This window comes from Mandrillus leucophaeus, unplaced genomic scaffold (genome assembly GCF_000951045.1).
Source record: "Mandrillus leucophaeus isolate KB7577 unplaced genomic scaffold, Mleu.le_1.0 Scaffold533, whole genome shotgun sequence".
NCBI lineage: Eukaryota > Metazoa > Chordata > Mammalia > Primates > Cercopithecidae > Mandrillus > Mandrillus leucophaeus.
The window spans coordinates 1,633,801-1,660,500 of NW_012105731.1; the positions used below are offsets into that span (position 1 = coordinate 1,633,801).

At 48.3% G+C, this 26,700-nt stretch overlaps 3 protein-coding genes across 6 annotated transcripts in view; 2 read left to right on the forward strand and 1 right to left on the reverse strand.

The window, feature by feature from the left end:
* Positions 1-7,187, forward strand: part of VPS26B (vacuolar protein sorting 26 homolog B (S. pombe)) — a 23,396-nt gene extending 16,209 nt beyond the window's left edge. Inside the window, exons 3-5 of the mRNA XM_011997212.1 lie at positions 2,467-2,675; positions 4,326-4,468; positions 4,833-7,187. Coding sequence (XP_011852602.1) covers positions 2,467-2,675; positions 4,326-4,468; positions 4,833-4,979 — 499 coding nt within the window. The 3' untranslated portion in view covers positions 4,980-7,187. The remainder of the gene's footprint in view (positions 1-2,466; positions 2,676-4,325; positions 4,469-4,832) is intronic.
* Positions 7,188-7,673: 486 nt separating this feature from the next.
* THYN1 (thymocyte nuclear protein 1) lies at positions 7,674-12,735 on the reverse strand. 4 transcript variants are annotated; one of them, XM_011997204.1, is made up of 8 exons: positions 12,644-12,735; positions 12,188-12,264; positions 10,491-10,669; positions 9,663-9,731; positions 9,216-9,308; positions 8,551-8,646; positions 8,191-8,341; positions 7,674-7,869 (listed from the first exon to the last, which is right to left on the reverse strand). In XM_011997204.1, the coding sequence occupies exons 2-8, from the start codon at positions 12,228-12,230 to the stop codon at positions 7,823-7,825; spliced, it is 678 nt and encodes a 225-aa protein (XP_011852594.1). In that variant the 5' UTR covers positions 12,231-12,264; positions 12,644-12,735; the 3' UTR covers positions 7,674-7,822. The 4 variants fall into 4 exon arrangements, with proteins under 4 accessions (XP_011852594.1, XP_011852593.1, XP_011852596.1 ...); XM_011997203.1 differs by having other exon boundaries at positions 12,569-12,708; XM_011997206.1 differs by lacking the exon at positions 8,191-8,341 and having other exon boundaries at positions 7,677-7,869.
* Positions 12,736-12,845: 110 nt separating this feature from the next.
* ACAD8 (acyl-CoA dehydrogenase family, member 8) lies at positions 12,846-25,061 on the forward strand. Its single transcript, XM_011997207.1, has 11 exons — positions 12,846-13,054; positions 15,945-16,045; positions 16,481-16,650; positions 17,892-18,001; positions 18,385-18,461; positions 18,847-18,984; positions 20,274-20,409; positions 20,505-20,602; positions 20,969-21,121; positions 21,766-21,868; positions 24,309-25,061. Exons 1-11 carry the CDS (start codon positions 12,946-12,948, stop codon positions 24,359-24,361), a joined length of 1,248 nt encoding a protein of 415 aa, XP_011852597.1. The 5' UTR covers positions 12,846-12,945; the 3' UTR covers positions 24,362-25,061.
* The last annotated feature ends 1,639 nt before the right edge of the window (positions 25,062-26,700 follow it).

The following is a 26,700-nucleotide window of genomic DNA, read 5'->3' on the forward strand; positions in this document are numbered from 1 at the left end:
CTCACACCTGTAACCCCAGCACTTTGGGAGGCCGAGGCGGGCGGATCACGAGGTCAGGAGATTGAGACCATCCTGGCTAACATGGTGAAACCCCGTCTCTACTAAAAAAATACAAAAAAAATTAGCCAGGCGTGGCGGGCGCCTGTAGTCCCAGCTACTCGGGAGGCTGAGGCAGGAGAATGGCACGAACCCGGGAGGCGGAGCTCACAGTGAGCCGAGATGGCACCACTGCACTCCAGCCTGGGTGACAGAACAAGAGTCCGTCTCAAACAAAACAAAACAAAAGCCACAAAGTTTCTAAGTAGGATTTTCATTGTGGCATCCCCTGGATCCACTGTCCTCCGGAGGCTGGGAGCAGTGGGAGCTGCACCAGATGGCTCACCTTTGAAGGGTCAGGAACAGAACTTTTTAAAACTAGGAACACATGTGGTTCTTGGAACAGGGTTGAAGGAATGGTGTTTTTTCCTCCCCTGGCAGGCCTGGCACCTAGAGGGCCCCAGGAAAATGACCAGTGTGACCCAGAATTGGCTCCGCCTGGCCTAAGCCCACCAGTGAACAGAGAGTGGGGCAAGGTGGGAGGGAGGCTGATCTGGGCCTGGCATGGGAACAGGCTCTTCCCCTTTCTCCTCACAGCCTCAGGGCTCTGTGGTTCTGCCCAGAAAGGAGCCATCCAAAGTGCCTACCCACTCCTGCCCTGGCCACCTGGTGAAGGCAGAGGCCAGCAGCTGTGCCACCTGTAGGAGCTCAAAGCAGCCACTGGTCAGCAGTGCAGGCCAGACCAAAGCTGGTGTGGAAAAGGTGGTCTAGAGAGGCAGGGACGGGACACTTCCAGACCACACCTCTCCTCGCACCGCGGGCTGCTCTGTGTGCAGGGCCTGATTTCTATGTCAGAGAACCCCGGACTCGGAACCAGGTCCTGTTCTGCCACTAAGAAGTTGGGCTGAGGTTAGCAGGTACTAACATTTTCTACCTCGGCTTCTCATCTGTAAAAGGATGGAGGAGCTTGGACCAGGTCAGTGGGTTTCAAACACACAGAAAGTGTGAGGTGGCAGAGGAGCCGGGGTCTTAGACCCTCCGGCCTTCCACTTTTCTTCCATCCACAAGCAGCATTTTTGTTGTTTTTTTAACTCTCCCTGCTTATACCTGGAGCAGCTTTTGCTTTCATATAACATTTAGAATAAAGGAATGTGTGATTTGTAGGAGTTTGAAAACATCTCGAATCCATGGTCTGTAAGCATCCCCTGTAAGATGGCACAGGTGTTCTCCTGCTGCTTTTGCAAACTTGCTGAGACTGCTCAGGTGTCTGCAATCTTCCTGTAGACTGTGCACAGAAGGGTGGTGTGAAACAGTGGGGAGCACAGAAGGGTGGTGTGAAACAGTGGGGAACACAGAAGGGTGGTGTGAAACAGTGGGGAACACAGAAGGGTGGTGTGAAACAGTGGGGAGCACAGAAGGGTGGTGTGAAACAGTGGGGAGCACAGAAGGGTGGTGTGAAACAGTGGGGAGCACAGAAGGGTGGTGTGAAACAGTGGGGAACACAGAAGGGTGGTGTGAAACAGTGGGGGACACAGAAGGGTGGTGTGAAACAGTGGGGGACACAGAAGGGTGGTGTGAAACAGTGGGGAACACAGAAGGGTGGTGTGAAACAGTGGGGAACACTCCAGCCTGGGGACTAGGATCCTGGGTTTACCACCTTTCTCTACCCCCTACTCACATCCTGGTTATCCAAGAGAAATGATCTCTTTTCTTCCAACTTCCTTTTCTTCACCTGTAATATAAGGAGGCTGAATTCTGATGTCTGTGCCAGCATTCTTATCCTGTGAGCTGAGCATCAGGTTTTGAGATTTTACTCTCTCTCTCTCATGCCTGATACAGGCTGTGCACATGTAGACTATTGACTGACCCAAAGAGAAAAGCTTGAGGGTTAGGAAGTGCTACCCAATGTGGTTCAGTTCGTAACAGCTCACAAGGCTGGGCCGGCAGAGCCCAGAAAGCAGGCGCTGATGCGGAGAGTGATTTGCTCTTCTTGCTGTACTGCTGCTGTCTGGCCTGTTGGCCTAGAGCAGACAGAACTGTGTGCTTTGAGCCATCCAGGCCCAGTTCCCAAAAGACATTGTGTGGAGATCAGAGGCACGGAGAGACTGGTCCCTGCACTTGCAGGACTAGACTCTCATAAATTAGGATATCTTTCAAAAACACAAATGTAAAAGGTACTAAAGCAGCTGCATGCTGGGGAGATAGAGCAGATGAACAAACATGAATGGGTACCACGCCGGAGAGACGTCCTTTGCGTGGGATGTGGAAGGGACAGAAGCTACTTTAATCCAAGCGAAGACCACACTGGGAACCCGTTCAGCCACAGCCGTGCGGGCAGTGATGGGTGAGCGTGTCCTGGAACTGGACCTTTAACCAGCACGCTTGGCCGTGGCGTGTGCGCCCTGCTGAAACGGAAAGGTCCGGCCACAGTACCAACATCTTCCTGTACTTTCTGTTCCCCAGATACCACTTGAAAGATGTCATTGTAGGGAAGATATACTTCCTGCTGGTGAGAATCAAAATCAAGCACATGGAGATAGACATCATCAAGCGAGAAACGACGGGTACAGGCCCCAACGTGTACCACGAGAACGACACGATAGCCAAGTACGAGATCATGGACGGGGCACCAGTGCGAGGTGAGACTCCAAGCCCAGGCCTCGGCCACCACAGCTTTTCTCCCATGTCCTGCACAGAATTCTGAAGGGGCTTAGGGGATTACACTGTCCAAGTAAGATGTCCTCTTAACCTGTAACTTATTAATCTCCCAGTTTACACCGTGGGTGCCAATAAGGAAGAAAAGGAAGGCTGAGTATGTAGAACTTCAGGCTACTATCCCATCTTCACCCTGAAAAGTTCCACTTAGACTTGGATAATATATTGGGCTTGTACTTAAGATTGAACCTCAAGCGTCGCTTTGGAAAGTCCAGGTTGAGCAGATGTGGTTTGAACAGGTTTCTACTTCTTCCTGTTGACATTCTGGCATTCTCTGCTGCTCCGGAGCAAGGGATGCCTGCACAGCAGCCGTCTGTGACTCGGTTCTAGCTCCGATTTATTCTCTGAATTCACTTGTCAGGTAGAAAGAGCATTACTAGATACTTGAGCCAACACCACCAGGTGCCCAGATAGCCCTGGAACTTGCTGGAAGCGTCCTCTCCCAGTCCCAGGGAGCTAACGTTACATCTGGGATGGTAGAGCTGGAAGCCCTTTGTCATTTGGGGACCATGATTATCTGGAAGAAGCAATCATTTACATTCTTCATTGGCTCTTTAGCCATTCTTCAGGAATGGTGAAGACTGTCTTCATTTCGAAGTGCGTGGTGCTTCCAGGGTTTTATTTGGCTTATTCCATTTACTCCCACAGGCTGTTCTATGTGGAAGGAGGAGTGCCACAGATTTAGCTGCCTGCAGCTCTGGGGACACTCGGGTGTTACCATGCCAGGCCCTTGGAGGGCTGGGACCAAGCTCTCCTGACACTCTCTGATGTCCCATTTTGTCACTGGCTGTGCAAATAGAGCCAGCTGTCATTTTTCCTGTGCAAATGAAATGGGTCACTGAGAATCCATGTAAAACAGCAGATAATTATAAGATGGCCTATATTTAGCTTTAGACCACATTATAGGTTTGGCCTTTCTTGGTAGAATTACTGCCCTAATTTTGTTGCACTGATACTAGAAAAGGCCTGATGTTAGAGCTGGAAGGGATCTATAGTATCATGCCGTCCGATTCTCTAATTTTTCACATGAGAAAACGAAGGTCCAGAGGAAGCAGCAGACTTAACTCACAAATCAGAAAAGCAGTTCATGCAGAACTGAGGCCGTAGTGAGGACGTTCTGCTTTCCAGACCACCCTGCCACCCTGCCAGTCCACACACGAGGGAGGATGTATTTTGGGGGGTATACACTGAGGATGGAGAAAGATGGCATCAGAAGTGCTGGGTGAAATGGTGACTTAACTGGACTTTGACAGCTGCCTTTTGAAAACCCAAAAACTAAACATACTGCATGTAATCAAAAAATGCTTATACTGATAATACCCCTGTGCTGTTCCCACTCAGCTGCTCTCTGTTTTGGAGGAGACATAAGAAGCTGCAACATGACCTGGAGTGAAATTGGAAAGTCACGTTTTTGTTTCAGCCCCCTGCTGGGCAGCAGAGCGAGTGCACCTTCCCAGAAGGCAGAGTGCTCCGTGCTGCACTCCAGTGGCATCTCTGCAGGGGTCAGAGTGACCTGGCATAAGGGAGAGTGCGTCACCTTGTCCACTGTGCTGATTCCTGCCTTCCTCCTGCAGGAGAGTCCATCCCGATCCGGCTCTTCCTGGCAGGATATGAGCTCACGCCCACCATGCGGGACATCAACAAGAAGTTCTCTGTGCGCTATTACCTCAACCTGGTGCTGATAGACGAGGAGGAGCGGCGCTACTTCAAGCAGCAGGTGAGGGCCAGGCTCCTCCTCCAGGCCCCGATGCCCTTGGGACAGAACAGGAGGCTGTCTTTCCTATGGAAGGTCAGGCTCCATTTTTGCCAAGAGGTGGGAACATCAGGTCACCCACAATTGCACGACAAGGATGAGGATCCCCACTTGGCATTAGAGTCTGCTTCCTCGGGCCTGCTCCTGCAACCACCTGCCCTTTTGGCCCACACCAGGGACAGGGAGGTGCTGGCAGCTGCTGCCTTTGGTGAGAGAGAAGCAGAGGAGGTCCTTACCCATGATTCCCCAGGACAAAGCTGGGAGCCTCTGGGAACCTGTCCCCATGCCTTCCTCTAAGGTGTCGCGCTGCCCCCTTTCAATTCTGCAGGAAGTGGTGTTGTGGCGGAAGGGTGACATCGTACGGAAGAGCATGTCCCACCAGGCGGCCATCGCCTCACAGCGCTTCGAGGGCACCACCTCCCTGGGTGACGTGCGGACCCCCAGCCAGCTGTCTGACAACAACTGCAGGCAGTAGAGGCCCCCGGGGCCAAGAAGATGCTGGGCGTCCACCCAGCACCCCCGTCTACCAACACCAGCGGCTGGGGGCGGGGGCGGACCTTGTGAGGCTCAGTTGACCCGTTACTTGCAACCTGAAAACAAATCATGTTTTTGACTTAAATTCTTTTTTCTGGAGAATCCAAGGGGCTTGGGGTGGGAAGCAGTCTCTCCTTGGGATTCTGTGGCCGATGTGGGATAGGAGAGGTAGCATCCTGGAAGCCAGCCCCTCTGGGGAACACGAGCCCCTTCCTCGCGGGGCTGCCTTGCGTCTTAGAGGAGGGAGAGCAGAGAGCACAGAGCACGCATCCTTGGCTCCTGGCTCTCCGAGCTTCCTGATACAGGATCTGAGCATGTCCCTGGGATTCTGAGCTGCCAACAGGGCCCTGGGTGGTCACCTCTTGTACTCCCCTCTACTGTCCCTGAGGTAGTGGCAGGAGTTGGGCCAGCCACCACTAAATGGCAGGGGGAAGACTCATGATTGGGAAGCTACCTCTTTGGGAATCTTGGATGTGGTGATCTGAAGTTCCCACAGGCCACCTCCTTCCGGCCACTCACTGCTGGGACCCAGGCACCTCCCTTCTCCATCCTCTCTGGATTGTCAGTAATGTCCTGGAACAGAAGCCTGTGGAATGGCCTTGGGAACAGAGAAGCCCTGGGGTCAGTGTGGTGCATGGATGGCGGCAGTGTTGAACCCAGGAGGCTGAACCCAGCCACCAAGAAAGATCAGTGCATGGCAACTGCCTGCCTTCACGTCACTCCACTCGGTAACCCCAAGGTCTGGGCTGTTCTAGGTATTACTCCATGTGCCCCAACAAGCCCTTAACAAGAGGGCCTGTTTCCCTTAAGAAGCAATCCCAGGAAGGGGCCTTGATCCCTCCGCCTTGCTGAGAGGGAACCCTCGTCTCTCCTCACCCTCCATTTCATTTCTGGAAATTGAGGTTTAGTTTCAAACCGTTGGCAAGGCTGTTCTTGCTAATGCCCAAGCCCCTTTACCCCTCTCCCTATAGGTTGCACAGGGGAGACCAGGGCCTCGGCAGAAGACTGCTGCCACACTTCCGGATCATTCTGCTTGCCAAATATGTCATCTTCACCAGTTGACTGACCCAAGTTTAGGACCATTGGTATTGTGTGTTTAAAAAAACACATATAAAAAACTCTTGTGAGTATTCTAGTTATGCTAGAGAGGAAGGCACTTCTCCCTCTCTGGCTCTGCGCCGGGGCCTATGGTAGCAAAGTTGTTTAGTGTCCTTTTTCTGCCTCCCCTGGAAATGACAGGCATTACTCTCCTATTGGCCTCCCTTCCCTTTATAGAAAGACCAAGCAGGTCCCACTGGCCAACAGGTGCAGCATTTGGTGGTCGGAGTTCTCAGTAATTTGGAAAGTTTAGGAGTTGGTTCCTGTGTCACCTTTCAGTTAGTGTGGGAAAGGAAGACTCCTGTTTTCCTGAGATCAGTGCAGTCTCAGGCCTTTGACAGGGCTCATGGATCAGAGCTGAGACTGGAGGGAGAGGCATTTGGGGTAGCCTGGGAGGGTGACTGGGGGCAGCAGAACCAAGGAAGGCAAGCTTGTTTCCCCCATGCTGGGTCCTGTGTTCAGGTGCGACGCACAATCCTCATGGGAACAGGACCACCCATGCGCTGCCCTTGATGATCAAGGTTGGGGCTTAAGTGGGTGAGGGAGGCAGGTTCTGGGTTCCTTGCCTTTTCAGAGCATGAGGTCAGGCTCTGTATGCCTCCTTTTCCTAGCTGATATTCTAACTAGAAGCGTTTGTCAATTCCTTTGCCTCCCAACTGACAAAACACGTTCATTTTCCAACCTTCCTAACATCTTAAACCTTTCTTCTGGGAGAACTAGAAGGTAGAATTTGCTTTGATTCTCTCAGGCGCTGTGCACAAGCCAGGTCTTCTGTTTTCTCTTACTCTACCCACAGTCTTGCCTTCTCTATCCAACTGTGAAAGTGAGGGGAGGCTCCTGTCCCCCTCTCTTAAGGTCCCCAAACCTGGGAGTGCATAGGTACTAAATCAAGCAGTGCAACTTGTAATTAAGCAGCTGCAGTGTTTACATGTTTCTTAATGTGTCATCTTTTCAATGGCTGTATTTTAAAAGAAGAACATTTGTTTTAATGGTCTTTCTGATTAAAGGAAGCCCCTGTGGCTTTGGAGGCATTGTGCCCATGGTCCACCAAGCTCTGTGGTCTCTTCCGTCTTACATGGTCCCATCTCTGACACTCGGGGAAAGACAAATCCCCGCCCTGATTTCCCTGCATAGTGCCTGTGCTCTCCCTGTATAGCTCCTGGTGGAAAATGATGAATACTTCATTAGCCACCTGTTTGAGACAAGCATATGGCTGAGAAATGAATTCAGTTCTTATCCCTATCTGGCAATTTACCTAGAACTGCTCATGGGATGGTTTAAACCTCTGTGGGAGCCAGATGATGTAAGGGGCAGGTGAGCAAGACTGGTGTAGAAAGAAAAGTTCATTCCAGTGGGTGTTACCAGACTGAGGGTCTCAGCCCTACATCCTGCAATTTGCTACAGAACTACTAGTGATCATGAAGAAAGATGGCAGAGGCAGCCTTGCATCTTGGAGCGGCCAGAGGAGCCCGCCTGGAGGTAAGAGGTCTGCAGCGGGGGGTATCCCACTGCACTCAGTGTGGTTTTAGAAGAAAAATTTTTCAACTTTGATATTATTTTATTGAAAAAAGTACACAAAAACTACTTAGCTACACAAGCCCAGGTGAGCATAACAAGCAAGCCCCCCCCACCCACCTTCTTTTGTCTTGGAGTAATTTCTTGCCCATTCCAGCAGTAATATCTCAGTTAACTTGGTTCCTTTTCCTCCAGGCTCAAAACAAAATCAAACTCTTCTATTAAAAAAAAAGGAAAAAGGAAGAATTAGGTATTAATGTCTCCTCTTGAACAGGAAAGTTGTGCCAGGCACAGGTACATTTTACGTGGTGCTAAGGCGAGCAGTCATTTGTTCAAAACTATTTACCAGGTGCCAAGCACTGTAGAGTACTGGGTAATACTAACAGGTAACTCAGGCCACATTCCCTCCCTCATGGATGTTGCAGGTGAGGATGCTGACAGAAAGGTGAAGTACCATGCCCAAGTTTCATCAGCTAGTAAGTGGGAATTCATGAGGTCATTCTGGTATACGGACGATATAGGAGAGGGCCCACTCTTACCTTGGGTCAGGGGTTGGATTGATAATCTCTGGCGACTGAAGAGAGTCATATTTTTTAAGGGGCCACCAGTAGCTTTGTGAGCTTGATGATAGGATTTGAGCTCAGCCAGGGGAATGAAACGCTTCATCATCCGAACAAACTGTACATCCACCTAGTGACAATAGTGTACATGATAGAAAGATGTGTCTAGGCTGACTCTGCCCACTGTATTTTTAACCGCCTGCAGGAAGCTCCTATCTCATCAGTATCACCTCATCTGAGTAAGTGCCGGGCTGTGTACCTTGACCTACAGTCAGCCCAACCGTCTTCCTCCCCTTGTTCATCCTTCCCCTGTCATGAAATGGAAAGCAGAGTCTTTACCATGGACCACTTAGGGTTGTCCTCTTTGCTAGATGGGTCATAATGGGGATTGTTTTTCTCAAACTGTGTGTGGTCTGGGTAAGCCTCTTTCACGATCTGAAACCAAAACAAAAGTTTTGAATCATTTGCCTGCAGTCAGCTCCACAGCCAATCTTTAATCCATATCCAAATTTCATTTCTTACCCTGAACATTCTTACCCCATCTGCCTTGCTGTAGAGCCAATGGGGGCTCAGAAATTTGGAAATAATATAAAGTCTAATATATAGACTAGGAAATCAACTGTTTTTACAAAAATCTTAAAAATGTGCTCTCAAAACAAATGGCAAAGGTTATTACTGGTACCACTGTTTTTTTCCCACCTGCAGAGTTAGTAATTTTATCCTGATAAGTTTGGAGGAGCTACTATCAGGCCTGTTTTCAAGTGAGATCAAGACTTAGAGGTGGAGTGAAGTCTGCTGGTGGGACCTGAAATGAAGGCCTGCTTTGTTTTCAGTTGTTGTCATATAGGGACGGGCCAGGGCAGTTTTTCCCTACTCCTGTACAAGGGGATGGGGTGGGGGGGAGTGTACTTTTTTGTTACCTAATTAAGGTGTATCCCTTTATATCTACTTAAGTTAGTCTCCCTGGAGGGAAAGGGATTCACACCAAAACCTGTCCAACTAACCTTCATAAGTCCTGCGATGCCTGGCTCTTTGCAGTTGCTATGGTAGAAGAAGGCTTCTTCTCCTAGCTTCATGGCTCTAAGGAAGTTCCGAGCCTGTCTCAGGGGAGAAGAAACAGTAACTATCCTCCCATCAGCTGGAAAGGTCTAGCTTTTAGCAGACATCAAGTCTGCTTTTAATAGATGGGTTTTTCTTGTTTGCACTTCTCAATTCATTAGAAAGTCCATCTCCTTTGCCAGGACACCCAGACTTTTACCAGGACACTGGCCAGAACACAGGCAAATTGCAGATTTCATGCGGCACACTTAAGGCATTTTTAAATACATTATCAGGTTTGGTTCTGAAAAAGGCAACCTTGGCCAAGAGGTTCTGCTACTGAGTAAGTCATGAGGAGGAGGCAGGCATTTATCCCACCTGGGTCTCAGGGAACCTCCTCCTTACCCTCTTACCTGGTAGTTACGAACACCATCCCAGCATGTTGTCTGTTTGGGCTGTGCTTTGAGATCCTCAATGCTGAACTAGGCAAGAGAAAATAAATTCAATCATTAAACAATCCTTGGCCAGTTAGTTAGCATATATGGAAGCAGACAGTTCCTTCCCCAACAGTGAGAGGGGCCACTGGCTATAGAGGAAATATGTAGTTCACTGGGAAGTGGCTCCACAGACACACTTTTGTTGGGTGAATGTAAGTAAGCCTTGTGTTACCTTGTTATCCTTGCTAATTATGAGGATTAGCTGAATGAATAATCTAGATGATAAAGTAATCTGCTGGATACTTGCATTTCACTTTATATTTCTTCTATAATATTTCTGCTTATATTTTTCCCAGGCTATATTAAATTCCCTGAAATATACATCAGCTGTTGGCAGGGAGACACCTAGGAGCATGGCAGGTGGTCAGAGAAAGGTAACCTAAGATTGAGGTTGGCAAACTACAGCCTTCAGGGCAAATCTAACCCCATGCTGGATTTTGTGAATACAGTTGAACTTTAACACAACCACAGCTGTTTATGTATTATCTCTGGCCACTCTCTTGCTACAAGGGCAGGGTTGCAACACAGACTAACACACACAAGCCTACGAAATTTACCGTCTGGCCCTTTGTAGCAAAAGTTAGCCAACCCCTGCCCTAGATAGGTTCATAAACCAGTTGATGATAATAAACCCTGCCGATTTTATTCATTTTTACCTTTTTCCTACCCTTCAAAGAGAAGCTGGGGATGGAACCCCATTTAAAAACCACCATGAAGGGACTGGAGACAGGTCAAGGATCTCACCTTCACATCTACACCTTTCTCTAGTCGGCTCTCTGGCTCTGACTTCATCAGCCAGTGGCTGCTTAGATTCTTCACACAGTTTTTAGTGGCTGAAGTCTTCTGAGGGTTGAAGTCCTCCACTTCAGCTAATGCCTCACCTGAGTTCTCAGTTTTGGTGCGTTTTCCTGAGAGTCCCTTGTCTGCAACAGGAGAAGCAAAAGAAAAGATCATGCTTCTTAGAGGCAATGTTTCATAATGGAAAAAGCTTACGCTTTGGAGTCAGGCCTGGATTCAAATCATGGATCCATTACCAGCTGCAGGACCTTAATCTTACCATTAAGAAGCTTTCCTTATCTATAAAAATTAGACAAGAATACCTACCTTACAGGATATCTTCTGGGTTACGTATTCAGTAGGATAAGAACACCTTACAGGGCTGTTCAGGATTAAAGGTCCTGGCAGTAGTCAATGTTTTCCTTTCCTCACTCTCTCTGCTATGCCTTTGCATAGGAAAAAGGAAACTAAGCACCTACTTGCAACTATTTTGAAGCTTAAATGAGATAATACAAAAGGCCTAGACAATGCCTGGCATTACAATAAATGCTCAATAAAAGCATTATTATTCTCATCTCATGCTTCTTCCCCTCTTGCTCACTGTGGCTCATGGCCCGTCTCCTTTCTGCTCCTTGAAGGTGCCAATAACAGGTGAAAGAAACAGTTCATTCAGGACATTGTAGAAATGGTGATGATTCGCTTTCATCCCAAGACAATTAGAATGTGCCTGGAACACAGTAGGCATTCAGTAGCTAAGTTTGATTACTATATGACAGGGCCCAAGGTCTGTGTGTTACCCTAACCTTAACTCGGTTTATCTACGTAACCTGTGAGATGTACTCTTCATCTGGGAAGCATGCTCCAGATCACACATCCAGTAATGGCGGAGTCAAGATATGAGGTCAGCACCTGTCACTGAGGTCTGTCTGAAGCTACTGAATAACTATACTGCCTCTGAATTTAGTCAAAGTCCCTACATCAATTGTCATTAAATATTATTTATGGATATCTAATGCTCTGAATCCAGTATACTTTCCTAACCTAGTTTCCTGATGGCCCCTTAGGAGTTAACAGGCACACTGCAAACACCACATATTGATACATAACTGCAATGTACTGTAGTGTATCTGGAACCCCTGTCATTACCAAAAGAGGTACTTCCTGCACCTTCCAATGTTCCTCCTCCTCCATCCACTTAAGAGTGCCATCCATCTTTGTGAATATAAAAACGACCTCACGTTTTCTTAGTACTAAACTTTGCCCATGGAAAGTCTCCCATTCTTCAGGGCTGGGCTCAAATTACACGTCCTTCTCCAGGCCTTCCTGTGATTCCTCCCTCCACAACCGTAGCAATCCATTCCCCTGAACCCCATCACGTTTGCAGTTTACCCGCCACCAGGGGATTTCTGTTCTTTAGCACGCCACCTGGTATCGCAAACAGTCTTTGTGCGTCACAACCATTGCCTGAATAAACAAGAAAAAGACTCTTAAGTAGGAGCTTGGTGAGACACGTAAAGAAGATGGAGAGTGATTAAGGATAAGTTAATAAAAAATCACAAAGGGTTCTCTCAACAAGCAGGGAGTGAAAAATGAAGAGTATTAAACACGTTCTTCGAGAAAGGCTCTTTCTTGAGCTGCCTCTGTGCAGCCTGGGGGCAGCTCACCTGAACCAGAAGTCCCAGCCAGCCTCTTCCGAGGTCTCGACATGGTCACCCTGCAGGAGACTGAAGTGCGGAAGATTCTGGAATCAACGGAGATACAAGAAAGAATCTAATGTCCTCCAAAACCCGCGCAGAGCGAGATGGGGGCAACGAGAGGCAGCCTAGAATGTCTCCAACTTTTGCGAAACACAGACACTGTGTTGAGCCCCTCAAATCCTTCCCTCCGTTATCTGCGCCATTTCCGTCTCGCATAACCTGCCCCTAAACTCTTCTCGGTTCTTTGCTTGGTCCTCATCCAGGGACCCCTCTCTCAGTTCCAGCTCACTGGGAAGTGGCTCCACAGAGGCACTTCTGTTGGGTGAATGTAAGTAAGCCTTGTGTTACCTTGTTATCCTTGCTAATTATGAGGAGCAACTGAACGGACAAGATAGATGATAAAGTAATCTACCGGCTACAAACCCACCACTCTGCAGACGTGACCGCGGTCCGCCTCCCCCGCGCCGGAGGCTGTGCAGCGTAACCCCGCGGCGCTAGGTGGGCGGTGCGACTCTGCGGCGCCGAGGCCCCGAGGACTTCTGGGAATTGTAGTCGTGGCCCCCTTTGGAGCCCACCTTGCACGTGGGTTGTCAGGGCTCGTGGGAGGACTACAACCCCCAGGGTGCAGTGGGGCAGACGATGCCGGGTCGCAAGCACAGCTAGTGAGAGCGCAGCGGAGGTCGGAGGCTTTCAGGCCTTTAGCTGAACGCGAAGCTGCAGTGACGATGTTGGGGACAGGCTGCCGGCGCCTCGGGGCGAGCCTCGGCTGCCTGCCCGGCGGTCTCCGGGCCCTCGTCCAGACCGGCCACCGGAGCTTGAGCTCATGCATCGACCGTAAGGATCTCCTGGGCGGGCAGGAGGACAGGTGTCCAGAGCCCTGGCGGACATATGTCCGCGAGGGACTGCAGTCTCCCCGCTCCATCCAGTCCGCCCGGCGTCAGCTCCCTTTCCGGCCAGTCACTCCCCCGGCCTGGCTTTCTACTCCGGCCGCTCACCCTCGGCCCGGCTCCCAGCTCCGACCCGTCACCGCCGGCCCGTCTTCCCACTCCGGCCGGTCACCCCCGCCGGGCTGCCCCCTCCGGTCGGTCACCACCATCCAGGTCCCCATCTGGTCCGTCACCCCCGCCCGGGCCCCCCTCCGGCCCGTCACCCCCGCGCGGGCCCCCCTCCGGCCCGTCACCCCCGCCCGGGCCCCCCTCCGGCCCGTCACCCCCGCGCGGGCCCCCCTCCGGCCCGTCACCCCCGCGCGGGTCCTCCTGCGGCCGGTCACCCTCGGGTGCTTAGAGAAATGAAGAAACTTGGGACTTTGTTGTTGTTGTTGGGCTCGTTGGTTTTTAAATTCATAACAGTGGGTCATAAAGGTAGTGAGAATGTAAGAAGCTGGCTGGGTACTGATGGTCGCAGCTGAACAAGAGCTCCAGGTCATACAAGATTTGCTCACACACAAAGATGTGGTATCTTAATACCTCTGGCTGTAAGACACTTTTAGTGTTGAAACTCATGCAGGAAAAATAATTATTACTGCAAGTGAGAGACTCTACCGGAGCCGACAAACTTGAGTGTCTTTAGGCTCTGAACAATAATGTGAATGTAACAAGGAGTGGTGGAGACCCGGCCAGTTTGTGACTTCTCTGCCAAGCACCTTTATAAACACTTTTTTCCTCTAAAATATTTTTAATTTATTTTAAATAAATGACAATTTTCTTTACAACAGAGTAAGTCCCTTAGACATCAGATCTATAAAGTACAGTAAGGCATAGAATACTGTTTTCTTCTCCATGTCTTAAAATTCATTCAAGAGGTGCTGCCCTGTCCTAGCACTTAGAATTTGATAACTAAGATTACCCTGATTGATACCAAAGCAGATAAGGAATTATTTAGAGGTGGGTATTGTTGTTTGCATCTTGCTTACACTTGAGTTGCTCTGCAGTAAAAGGCTTTTCCCATTTCATTTGGACTGTTTTTCTATTTAGCTTTACCTCTTTAGTATGTATGTATTGGCATCTTGAACTCTGCTAGTAACTGGCAAAGTTCATGAATGGTGGTATTTGTTTTGTTTTTATAGTGTATTTCCTTGTGGGAACTTAGGTAGTTATGTCGTGTTTACTTATGCATATGATTTCCATTAAACTATTTACTTCCAATAGACTGCAACTCAGATTTATTTCTTAAGCCTGTGGTTCCCTGAACTATTTGTTTTAGGAAGTAGCTATTTACAGAAGATTTGTTAGCATTTAATGAACTCTTGCTAGGATTGAAATAAAATGCATTACTACCATTGAGGTCATCCTTTGTGTGAATGGATCTTTTTATTTACTTTTTTGAGATGGAGTCTTGCTCTGTCGCCCAGGCTGGAGTACAGTGGTGCAATCTCAGCTCACTGCAACCTCTGCCTCCCAGGTTCAAGCAATTCTTGTGCCTCAGTCTCCCAAGTAGCTGGGATTACAGACACACTCTACCATGCCCAGCTAATTTTTATATTTTTAGTAGAGACAGGGTTTTACCATGTTGGACAAGCTGGTCTTGAACTCCTGACCTCAAGTGATCCACCTGCCTTGGCCTCCCCAAGGGCTGGGATTACAGGCGTGAGCCACCGCGCTTGGCCGGATCATATTTATTTTTGTAACCCCAGCACTGCTACCTGGTAAACACCCAATAAACATTCTTTTGGGAATGATCTTTGAGCCATGGTCTATAGCAACAGCAACTCTTGTACAAAATTGTGTGAATAAATGGCCTGACCCCGGTCAGAGAACCATGAGTTGTTTATCCCTAACTCTGCTCGTGAGAGTAATACCCAACATAGGTTTCTGCTCTGAGCTTCTCAAGGCAGCCCGATGATTAATCCTCAGAACTCTTGATTTCTGACTTTCCTGTTTTAATGAGAGTACTGATCACAAAACACGGTGCCCTCTCCAGGTTTGCATAGCCAGCCATTACTGATGCCCGGATTTGTCCCGAGGAACAGACTCTGGCACCTGCACTTGTGTTCTTTTGTAAGGACTGCATCGCTTGTAGGCACTGAAGTAAATTATCGTCAAGTGTGGCACCATAGTCTTCCCATAATGCTCTTTTTTCTTTTTTTTTTTTTTTTTGAAACAGAGTCTTGCTCTGTCCCCAGGCTAGAGTGCAATGACCCGATCTCAGCTCACTGCAATCTCCGCCTCCCTGGTTAAAGCCTCCCTGGTTAAAGCGATTCTCCTTTTTCACCCTCCCAAGTAGCTGGGATTACAGGCATGTGCCACCACGCCCGGCTAATTTTGTATTTTTAGTAGAGGTGGGGTTTTTCCATGTTGGCCAGGCTGGTCTCGAGCTCCTGACCTCAGGTGATCTGCCCACCTCGGCCTCCTAAAGTGCTGGGATTACAGGCGTGAACCATCGCGCCCGGCCCATAGTGCTCTTTAGTGCCAGTTATAATAACCAAAATTCTAGCACTGTGGCCTCGACCTCTGGGTCTACAACTGCATTTTACTAAGTGTCTAGGATAAGAGATGTCTGGAAGTCCCCTATCCTGTTCTAGGTTGATCTGGATGTGTGTGAGAACTGTCCTTTCTCCATATGACAAGTGGAATAATGATAGAATATGCCATTCTCTAGCTGTTAAAGGCTGTACTGTGTATGGGAAATACTACAGTAGATCCAGTTTCACAGCTTCATGCTTCTTGTTGGCAACTCTTCCCTGACCCTGCCCTGGAACTGAGTATATGCAAAATCCTGCCCACAGCTTCCCTGGGACTTAATGAAGAGCAGAAGGAATTTCAGAAAGTGGCCTTTGACTTTGCTGCCCGGGAGATGGCTCCAAATATGGCAGGGTGGGACCAGAAGGTAGGAGTTTTTCTTGTGCTTAGACGTTCTAACAGATGTCTCAGGCAGACCTTTATCTTCGTCTCCTAATAATCTAAGTGTTAAATGTCTCCTCCACTTACCAACTCTTACTGCAAGTAAGAATATGGTAGTGGATGATTTTTCCTAGAAGGCATCCTGATCATCTTGTACATAACTCTTTTTTGTTACTTGAATAAAGATTTGGATATAAAACTAAGGCAGTTCTATCGATAATAAAAAGAAACTTCTTAATGCCAGAAGAAGTTTTTACAGGACCCATGTTAACTGATAACCACTGTAAGATGACAAACAGGCATGTTAAGAGAATTCGTGTGCTCTCCCATGTGCAAGCACCCTAATCCCCTCATTGAACCCTCTAAAAGGAAGGCCGTCTCTGAACCAGTTGCTGATGACCCTGCTCTCTTTTGTACATAGGAGCTGTTCCCGGTGGATGTGATGCGGAAGGCAGCCCAGCTAGGCTTCGGAGGGGTCTACGTACAAACAGATGTGGGTGGGTCTGGACTGTCACGGCTTGATACCTCTGTCATTTTTGAAGCCTTGGCTACAGGCTGCACCAGCACCACAGCCTATATGAGCATCCACAAGTGAGTGCCCAAGCTTGGAAGGCACAATGAAGTACCCACATGGGCTGACTGTGAGAGTTCAGATTCATAGGAAAAAGATTGATCTTTTGAGGCTGAGTGTCCTCAAGGAACTGGACTTACAGGGGCCTGGTGCAGTGGCTCATGCCTGTAATCCCAGCACTTTGGGAGGCAGAGGCGGGTGGATCATGAGGTCAGGAGTTTGAGACCAGCCTGGCCAACATGGTGAAACCCCGTCACTACTAAAAATACAAAAAATTAGCCGGGCGTGATGGTGGGCACCTGTAGTCCCAGCTACTCGGGAAGCTGAGGCAGGAGAATGGCGTGAACCCAGGAGGCGGAGCTTGCAGTGAGCTGAGATCGCACCACTGTATTCCAGCCTGGGCGACAGAGTGAGACTCCGTCTCAAAACAAAAAAAAAAGTACACGCTAGGTCTGCTGCTGCCTGTTGGACTTGATTCTGTCGTCCTGTGTTTTGCTTAGGGAATCAGGTCAGCCAGCTTTCTCAGAAATCTTATTTTGAGCTGGTACTAGGAGACTTCTCCAATAACGTGATCGGGGTCCTCTCACCCTTTTCTTTTTTTTTTTTCTTTTTTTTTTTTAAGACGGAGTCTCGCTTTGTCGCACAGGCTAGAGTGCAGTGGCATGATTTTGGCTCACTGCAACCTCCGCCTCCTGGGTTCAAGCGATTCTCCTGCCTCAGCCTCCTGAGTAGCTGGGATTACAGGCACACGCCACCACACCTGGCTAATTTTTTTGTATTTTTTAGTAGAGATGGTGTTTCACCATGTTGGTCAGGCTGGTCTCAAACTCCTGACCTTGTGATCCGCCTGCCTCAGCCTCCCAAAGTGCTAGGATTACAGACGTGAACCACCACGCCTGGCCCCCTCACTTTTTTCCTCAATCCGGAGATGGAACTGCCAGTGAGTTGAGAAGTAATAGAAACTACTCATAGAAAGTACATATAACTCTCTGATTTTTAGAGGCTCCTGTAACCCGACTAGAAGTAGTACAGACATCCTGGTGAGAAGTGCCTCAGCCTGGTTATCTCTGGGTAGTTCTTATTCCAGGAATATGTTTTAATCCAGCCTTTTCCTTTAAAGAATCTTCCCAGTTGTGACTTTCCCCCTCCCACTCTTCTGCTTACTGCCCTGCCCTTTGTTCTGTCTCCCCTTCTCCCCCAATTTTTTTTCTTTCCCATCTTTATTTCTGCCAATGTCTTTTCTTCTTGGTGTACCTGTCAGCATGTGTGCCTGGATGATTGATAGCTTTGGAAATGAGGAACAGAGGCACAAATTTTGCCCACCGCTCTGTACTATGGAGAAGTTTGCTTCCTACTGCCTCACTGAACCAGGTGGGTTTGCCACACTGCACTGAGATACAGCAGGGAGATATGCTTCCTGCTCAGACGGCGTCACCGAGCACTCCTCCCAGCCTGTTGACACGTTGAGCCCCTGTTTATCAAGCTGTTTGGGTGAGGAGTAATAGAGTCCTATGACCTGATGTCACAAGGACCAAGAGACCTATCTGGTGTGTTGGGAGGTGGACAGTGGCCTGACTGATGAGAGCAGTTTCCACCAAGTACAGAGCGTTCCTTTGGCCACCTGGATTTTGCATTGGCACACTCTGAGCAGTGTCTGTTTAGGGAAGATTTCCTAGGAGATAGAATTGTGCTGGGCTCCCTCGACCTCACTGAATTTCTCAGCTTCTCTCTGCTGCCTTTTGATCCCTCCTCAGGAAGCGGGAGTGATGCTGCCTCTCTTCTGACCTCCGCTAAGAAACAGGGAGATCATTACATCCTCAATGGCTCCAAGGTACTAGTGTGCGTCCTTCCAGAGCACCTTGGAAATTGTTCCCAGCTTCCTCCTGACACCCTCTGGTTCCTTCACATCTGTGGGTTAATACTCCCATAGGATTTTTATGTGTTGGGAAGAGAACCTCTGACCCATTTATCTTTCTTTATTCTCACTGTTTCTCTCTCTCCTAGTCTGATTCCAGATCATTTCATTGACTTTTGTCTATCCTTTTAATACTCTGTTGAACTGTATCTCTGATTCTGCAGTCACTGCAGCTACCTTTTACCCCTCCTCAGTCTCTGTGCCATTAGACCTTATTGTTAGGAGGACCCCAGTGGTGTTCCCAGATGCTGTGAGAACTCATGCATTCCCTAGTCCTATTGCACCCCTTTTACCCCTCCAGGCCTTCATCAGCGGTGGTGGCGAGTCAGACATCTATGTGGTCATGTGTCGAACGGGAGGACCAGGCCCCAAGGGCATCTCATGCGTAGTTGTTGAGAAGGGGACCCCTGGCCTCAGCTTTGGCAAGAAGGAGAAAAAGGTGAGTGGCTGTCGAACAGGAAACAATTCAGGTTATGAGACTGCCACCTGCCAGCCCAACTCCTGCGCTATTTCAGAAAACAGGTTTGCATACTTGCTAACCTACCTTCGAAGCAGTTGTTTCTATGAGGATTTTCAACAGGAGCGTATAAAATATAACAGGGCATTGTTAAACACCAGGCCTCTGGGGAGAGTGACAGCTTTTGCCAGTGAAGTCTACAAGCCACCTGTCAGTCAGTGTTCCGACCTCCCTGCCTCTCCTTTTGGCTTGTGTTCCTATCCAGCTTCTTACGTTGCTGCGCTTTGCTGCTCCCGGAAGAGACACTGAGAGAAGACCTGGTATTGACCACAAGTCTCAGTAATGGAAGGCACGTGGTCCCTTTGTCTTCTTTGATTAAAAATAAAGTAAAACTCATTAGAGATCATTGTGGGTATTTCACAACCTAAGAAGGACACTTAGGTACTATAAGTATTTTGAAAAGTAAGGCACGTCTAGGATGAAGAACCGCCATGGCCAGGGCATGAACAGGAGACCTGTGATTACGTAACCGTAATTGGTAATAAGGGCTCAAGACCCATTCAGATTGTTTAGACCAGATGCTGAAAGCGGTCATCTCTCTCTAGTTTGTACTGTTATGGGGGGACTTTGTGAGAGAAGGCAGGTGATGAAATGACTCCTAAGTGTATCTCTCACAGCTCCTCAGGTTTCCATATTTTCCTACAGGATCCTTCCTGATCCTCCGTAACTACAAGGTGTTATGCATCTTAACACCCCCTTCTCTGGTAACACAGCAGCCATTTCCTAGGCTTCTCCCACATGCAAAGCCCATGCTAACTCCTGGGCAGGAAGACCTTCAATAAAAGGCTTAGAAATGAAGTTTATCCTATCAACAAAAGAGAGCAAGGAAATAATGTAAAGGCAGTCATATTTTCAGAGCCAGAAAGGAACTAGATTTTAGATAATTTGTGGTTTTCAATTAGAGGCACTGAAATTGAGGGCAGTTGGTGTCACAATCCTGAAGGAATTTGTGAGAAGTGTTTGTAAGTCAGGTAGGGTAGACATTAGAAAGTAGATTCTCTTAATACGTTCGGAAATGTTTAGCTGAAACAGATATCTTTCTGACTGCTGACAGGCCTTTAAACCTGAACTTTTTCTTTCTCCTCATTTTAAGTTCTCGCGGGTCTAAGTCACGGGTGCTGAAACCCATCCCTCACAGGCTTCTGTATCCAGGGAAGGCTGCCCTACCTGCTGGATTGTTGGGCAGCCACACAGTCCCTGATTTTTGCCAGGTGGGGTGGAACTCCCAGCCAACACGAGCTGTGATCTTCGAAGACTGTGCTGTCCCTTTGGCCAACAGAATTGGGGACGAGGGGCAGGGCTTCCTCATTGCCGTGAAAGGACTGAACGGAGGGAGGATCAATATTGGTGAGACACGAAGGGGTGCGGCAGGGAGGTGGCAGTCCGGGACCGGCAGTGCTGTTTTCCAGCTCAGTTGGAACGTCGGCGCTCTTCCCCTCTAGCTTCCTGCTCTCTGGGGGCTGCCCACGCCTCTGTCATCCTCACCCGAGACCACCTCAAGGTCCGGAAGCAGTTTGGAGAGCCTCTGGCCAGTAACCAGGTAACCTCTCCCTTGCCTCCACATGGCTTTCCACTCTTTGCAGCCCGGGACCTGCTCTAGGGCCCACGTTTTCTAGGAGAGAAGCCAGGAAATTCCTCTGCCAGTCCCACCACTGTCCTAGCCAGAGCTTGTGCTTTATTTCTGTCCATCTTCTCTCAGGATATCTTTACTGATACTAGAGTGTTGGGTGGGTGAAGTGGACTTAGCACTTCTAAAGCAATAAATTTCCTCTAGAAAAAGCAAGAGACTGTGAAGCTTTGGATCACTTAGAAGAAGGTGCGTCAGAGATGTCTCAGCAAGGCTCCTGCACCAGGTGCTGGTCTAAGCCCCTCAGTCTTGTCTGGTTCTCTTCTCCCTGTGCTGCAGTACTTGCAGTTCACGCTGGCTGATATGGCAACAAGGCTGGTGGCCGCACGGCTGATGATCCGCAACGCAGCAGTGGCTCTGCAGGAAGAGAGGAAAGAGGCAGTGGCCTTGTGCTCCATGGCCAAGCTCTTTGCTACAGATGAATGCTTTGCTGTAAGTGATTCCTCTGGCTCTGCTGGGGTGGACAGGGAACAGCCTCTAGGCCCAGGGTCTTGAGAGGCGTGAGTCAGCTTTGGAACAAAGGCCTCTGGAATGCCATGGGGATCACCTTAAGCTGAAGGATATAAATTAACTCAGGAGCGGCCTGCGTGGGAGCGCTCATCGCTGGCTTTCAGGTCTGCTGCATGCCATTACACACTTCGTTACGTCACTATTGTTTGGTTGTGTTCTAGGTGAGACACCACCTTTGGAAGGTTCACAGCAGCCCAAATTTAGCACTCTGCCGTGTTTACATTGTCAGGGCGGAGCTACACTGAGGCTGCTTTGCCGCTAGGGGGAACCATAACTACTTCTCATCCCAGCCAGGGTGGCCGTGGGCAGCTTGTGCCTGGCAGGTAATAAGCCAGAGGGCCAGAGGGCTTTGAGTCGCCTGTCTGGTGGGGACTGACAAGTTTAGTAGGTGAACCTTCCTTGTCTCTAACCATACAGAATGTGGAGGCCCTGTTTGAGCTTGGCTGTTTGTGGTTCTTTCATTAGTTTACGGCGGGCTGCCAGATCGTGGGCTGGGGTAGGAAGGGAAGCTGCTTGCTCCACAGTCTTCCCGGAGTCCAAGACGTCTAATCCCTGTCTCCCTGCAGATCTGCAACCAGGCCTTACAGATGCACGGGGGCTACGGCTACCTGAAGGATTACGCTGTTCAGCAGTACATGCGGGACTCCAGGGTCCACCAGATTCTAGAAGGTAAAAATTGCCAGGGGTTATTCTCTTCCTTCAGAACGGGGGCGGTATCGCTGCTTTCCCCAGTGTGTCTGTCCCCATGCCTCCCGGACCTCAGGGTCCAGTCAAGCCCTGTCTGTCTCGAGGCTTCCTCCTCCCTCCCTTTCCACAGAGCTGCTCTGGCAGGGGCTTGGTGCACAAAAACAGCCCCAGCCTAGAGTCCAGAGACTCAGCTTCGTCACCGTGGGTGGGCATCGGATCACTCTGCTACTGCTCTTCTGTAGATTTGCGAGAAGGGTGAACTGAGATGATGGATGAGAAAGCATGTTGAAAACTACAGCTGTGGTTTTCTCTAAGGTGATAGTGTGTGTGGTCCTCAGGGATCCAAGAACAGTGATGTACAGGGCGAATGTGAGCCCGTATGGTCATCAGTAGCTCTATATTGATTATCAGCCAGATGGCCTAAAAGATACCTGTCTCAATATTACTAGTGTATTTTTCAATAAAATAAACCATCAGTATATGGGTATCTTGGTAGTCACAGACATGCTGTCTAGGAAACATGTAAGCCACTGGGGTCAGGCTCAGAGCCAGGCTGTCTCCACTCTCTACAGCCAGTGCGGACGTCTTGAAATGACACGACTCTTGGAAAAGCGGGAGGAGCAGAGGCTTCTTCGAGTGACTTCAGTGAAGCAACGTGAGGCTGCCTTGCTGGAAACATTATATAATGGGGCTTCCCTGCCCCTTTCACAGCACTGTTTTCAAACCTCAGCCTGTGCTGGAATCGCCTGGAGGGCATGGGAGCACAGATTGCGGGCCTCAGCCCCAGAGCTTCTGCCCCAGAGGGTCTAGTGCGGGCCTGGGAATTTGTATCTCCAACAAGTCTTCAAGTGAGGTTGCCGCAGCTTGTCTGAGAACCACACATTGAGACCCACCACTCTGGTGTTAATGTCAGAGTCACAGGCTACCCCAGGTTAGACGGCTGCTTGCTTCAAACCTCATTCCAGAAAGATGTTTGTGGGCTCAGTCGCCAGGGTTCAAACGGAATTCCCCAGAGTCTTTGTCCTTCCATTACTCTTGGAATTGCTTTCTCACAGAGCTTTATGTGCATGGGAAACTTTGCCTTCATTCTGACTGTCTCTCAACCCTGCAATAATAAGCGGGAAAACATTTATTTTAGGCCACACCATCACCCACTTATAAAAGAATTGGGACATTTATCACTTTACCACTTTGTTTCATCATGGACTTCACTGTTGGATAAATCTACAATTTATGCTTTATTTGAGACGATGTAACTACTGATTGCTCGAGGGAGTTTATATTTCTTTTTACATTAAAGGCCACTGCTAAAAGTGAAGCAAATAATTAATACCCTCCTTTCAGGGAAAATGTTTTTGTTCTTTTATAAATCAGTTTTCTGATTACCAAAGAAATTTCTATTTATTGTTAAAACCTTATAAAATTAGGAAAAGTAGGCTGGGTGCGGTAGCTTATGCCTGTAATCCCAGCAATTTGGGAGGCTGAGGCGCGTGGATCACTTGAGGCCAGGAGTTCGAGACCAGCTTGGCCAATGTGGCGAAACCCCGTCTCTACTAAAAATACAAAAAATTGGCCGGGCCTGGTGGCTCACGCCTGTAATCCCAGCACTTTGGGAGGCTGAGGCGGGTGGATCATATAAGGTCATGAGTTCGAGACCAGCCTGGCCAACCTGGTGAAGCCCCGATTGTCTAAAAATACAAAAAATTAGCTGGGCGCGGTGGTGCATGCCTGGAATCCCAGCTACTCGGGAGGCTGAGGCAGGAAGATCACTTGAACCCAGGGAGGCAGAGGTTGCGGTGAGCCAAGATTGTGCCATTGCACTCCAGCCTGGGCGACAGTGAGACTCCATCTAAAAAAAATACAAAAAATACAAAAAATTAGTTGGATGTGGCGGCACATGCTGCTCAGGAGGCTGAGGCAAGAGAATTGCTTGAACCTGGGAGGCAGAGCTTGCAGTGAGCCAAGATCACACCATTGCACTCCAGCCTGGATAACAGAGCAAGACTGTCTCAAAAAAAAAAAAAGGAAAAAGAAAAGTAAAAAAAAAAAATCACTCATGTTTCCACATCCAGAATGTAATATTGGTATATCTCCTTTTAATCATTTTACTCTGCCTTTGTTGGTACATTTTTAATTTTAATTAGGAGTATCTCGTATATACTGTTTTTATTCTGCCTTTTTAAACTTTACATAAGCATTTTTACTATCAGTAAGTTTTTTAAAAAGTAAATATTATTTCTGGACATTTTTCAGTACTTTGTAGAGAAGTCTCTAAAAATCTCATCTCTCCCAGGCTAAAAGCAATGATTCTGGTTTAAATCTGCAGCTACCCTGAGCTAGGCCTGGAGCAGCCTGGTCAGAGCTTTACTAAACTCTCAGACTTTGCTGCTGTGAAATTCTTCCTTCTTCCTCCCTCTTACAGGTAGCAATGAAGTGATGAGGATGCTGATCTCTAGAAGCCTGCTTCAGGAGTAGAGCCCACACTTGTTCTGGCCTGGTGTTCAGTGCGACCGCAGTCAGTGTTGAGTGGTGCCATGTGGGCCACTTTCTTCCAAAGGGATCATGGATTAGACCCCAGGGCTGAGCTCCTCTAGGGCAGGACCTGCACCCTGTGTGTTGGTAGCAGCATCGGGTCTCACACTGGAGCAGAATCCCCAGTGGAACCAGAAGAGCTGGCCTCAATGAGAAATGTCGGAAGAACACATACTACCTTGTTTTCCTAATGCCAGAAAGGTGACCAGTGAAGATTCACCATCAAACCAAAGTCCTTTCTTGGATCCACTTCATCTTGATTAGTCTGCACTTTGCTGGTTCACCGGATCCCTCCTCTAGGGGCCTGGGGACTTTCATTGAGGCTCTCCCTGACTCTAGAGCGAAGGTGTGGGAAGGGGAAATGGGGGAACGCCCTCCCGTCCGTGTCGTTTTCTGTGCCACAGCTGCAGATGCAGGAGGTTTCTCTGGGTAGCTCACCTTTGAATGTAAATCATGATAAAATGGATATTTGGGAAACTTACTCCTAAGCTGTGATTCAGGGTATATTTCTACTTCTGGACTGCCTAAATATCAAGGGCTGAGGCTTTCGAATTTTGAATATTCGTTGGGTTTCATATTAAGAAGCCTGTGGTCTAGGAATGGTATGCAGTGTTTCTCTTCATGATAAACACTTGGAATATTTTTTTTGAGTTTTTGTTTCCTTTTCTGAAGCTATGCCTCTTTTTAAATATTTTTAATCACAGTGATAAATCTATCCTTCACCACCTCTGGTTCTACTAAAGTTGATTTTTATTTTATCTGTAAGCCTTTACAACTATTTTTAAATGTTTAATTATATTTGATTAAACACTTAACTGGATTTTGGAATAATAAAACTCGTCCAGTTTGGCTTTTAGAAAGCAAGCTCCTTTAATTATTAATAACTTGGCAAACTAAGCATTGTTTATGATGTGTGAAAGTAGAATTAAAGTAAGATTCAAAGATGGGGACTTTAGGAGACCTTGTTTTGTTTGTTTGTTTGTTTGCTTTTTGTTTTTGTTGTTTTTGAAACAGAGTCTCGCCGTGTCGCCCAGGCTGGAGTGCAGTGGCGCAATCTCAGCTCACTGCAACTTCTGCCTCTGCGGTTCAAGCAATTCTCATGCCTCAGCCTCACAAGTAGCCAGGGCTACAGGCGCAAGCCACCACGTCCGACTAATTTTTGTATTTTTAGTAGAGACAGGGTTTCACCATGTTGGCCAGGCTGGTCTCTGAAACTCCTAGCCTCAAGTTATCTGCCCACCTCAGCCTCCCAAAGTGCTGGGATTACAAGCATGAGCCACTGTGCCCAGCCTGGGGAACTCTGTTATAACTCATCGTTACATTACTCTATCCCCTCATCCCCAATGAAAAAAATACGCAAGACATTAACCACAAGCCAATGTTTAGAGAGAACAAAATATGTGTCTGTAGCAACAACAAATGCTATCTTTTTTGAATACACACTAAGGAACTTTTGGGCATTGCAGGAGGACAAGGTGTGGGTATACCACAAAGTTTAAAATGTGTTTCTGCCATCCAAGGCCTTGTTTAAGAGAGGAACTAAGAGCTGTATTGCAAGGTAATGATATATCTGTATAAAGCTGAGAAGGCAACAATCTATAAAAGCGATGAGGGAGGAAGGGATTCAAATTAAGCTTTTTATGAGAATGTATGTGGTCAGGCATGGTGGCTCGTGCCAGAAGTCCTAAATACTTGGGAGTCTAAGTTGAGAGGATTGCGTGAGCCCAGGAAGTTGAGGCTGCAGTGAGCTACAATCACGCCACTGCACTCCAGCCTGGGTGGCAGAGTGAGACCCTTGTCTCTGAAGAAAAAAAAGATTTTGTGAAAATGTATGATTAGAATCAAGAAAGTCAGTTTCAGACAGGAAGGAACCAGGAGCAGGAAAAGTACAGGATTTATGTAAAAGCTGTTTACACTTTGGTTTAATTGTGGTTTGGGGTTGGCATGAGACAGAAGGAAAATAGAAGCTGAACCTGTTTGAAGAGTTGTGAAAGCCAAGGGTAGGGCTTTGTTTGGTAAGCAGTGGAGAGCCATGGAAGGATTTTAAGGCAGGAGATAGGAGATTGATTCATTCATAAGAGCATTCTGGAACGCATATGTGGGATGAATATGACTGAGGCAAGACAGAAGATAAGACATACCAGTCAATGGGTTCTTGAAATAGTCAGGCCGGGCGCGGTGGCTCAAGTCTGTAATCCCAGCACTTTGGGAGGCCGAGACGGGTGGATCACGAGGTCAGGAGATCGAGACCATCCTGGCTAACACGGTGAAACCCCGTCTCT

Coding starts and splice junctions, on each gene's coding strand:
- ACAD8 (XM_011997207.1), top strand. CDS start 12,946: ATGTTGGGGACAGGCTGCCGGCGCCTCGGGGCGAGCCTCGGCTGCCTG. Junction 18,002..18,384: donor CTACTGCCTCACTGAACCAG/GTGGGTTTGCCA, acceptor ATCCCTCCTCAG/GAAGCGGGAGTGATGCTGCC. Junction 18,462..18,846: donor ACATCCTCAATGGCTCCAAG/GTACTAGTGTGC, acceptor TTACCCCTCCAG/GCCTTCATCAGCGGTGGTGG.
- THYN1 (XM_011997204.1), bottom strand. CDS start 12,230: ATGTCGAGACCTCGGAAGAGGCTGGCTGGGACTTCTGGTTCAG. Junction 8,342..8,550: donor ACAACCCTAAGTGGTCCATG/GTAAAGACTCTG, acceptor TATTGTCACTAG/GTGGATGTACAGTTTGTTCG. Junction 7,870..8,190: donor AATCCAACCCCTGACCCAAG/GTAAGAGTGGGC, acceptor TTTTTTTAATAG/AAGAGTTTGATTTTGTTTTG.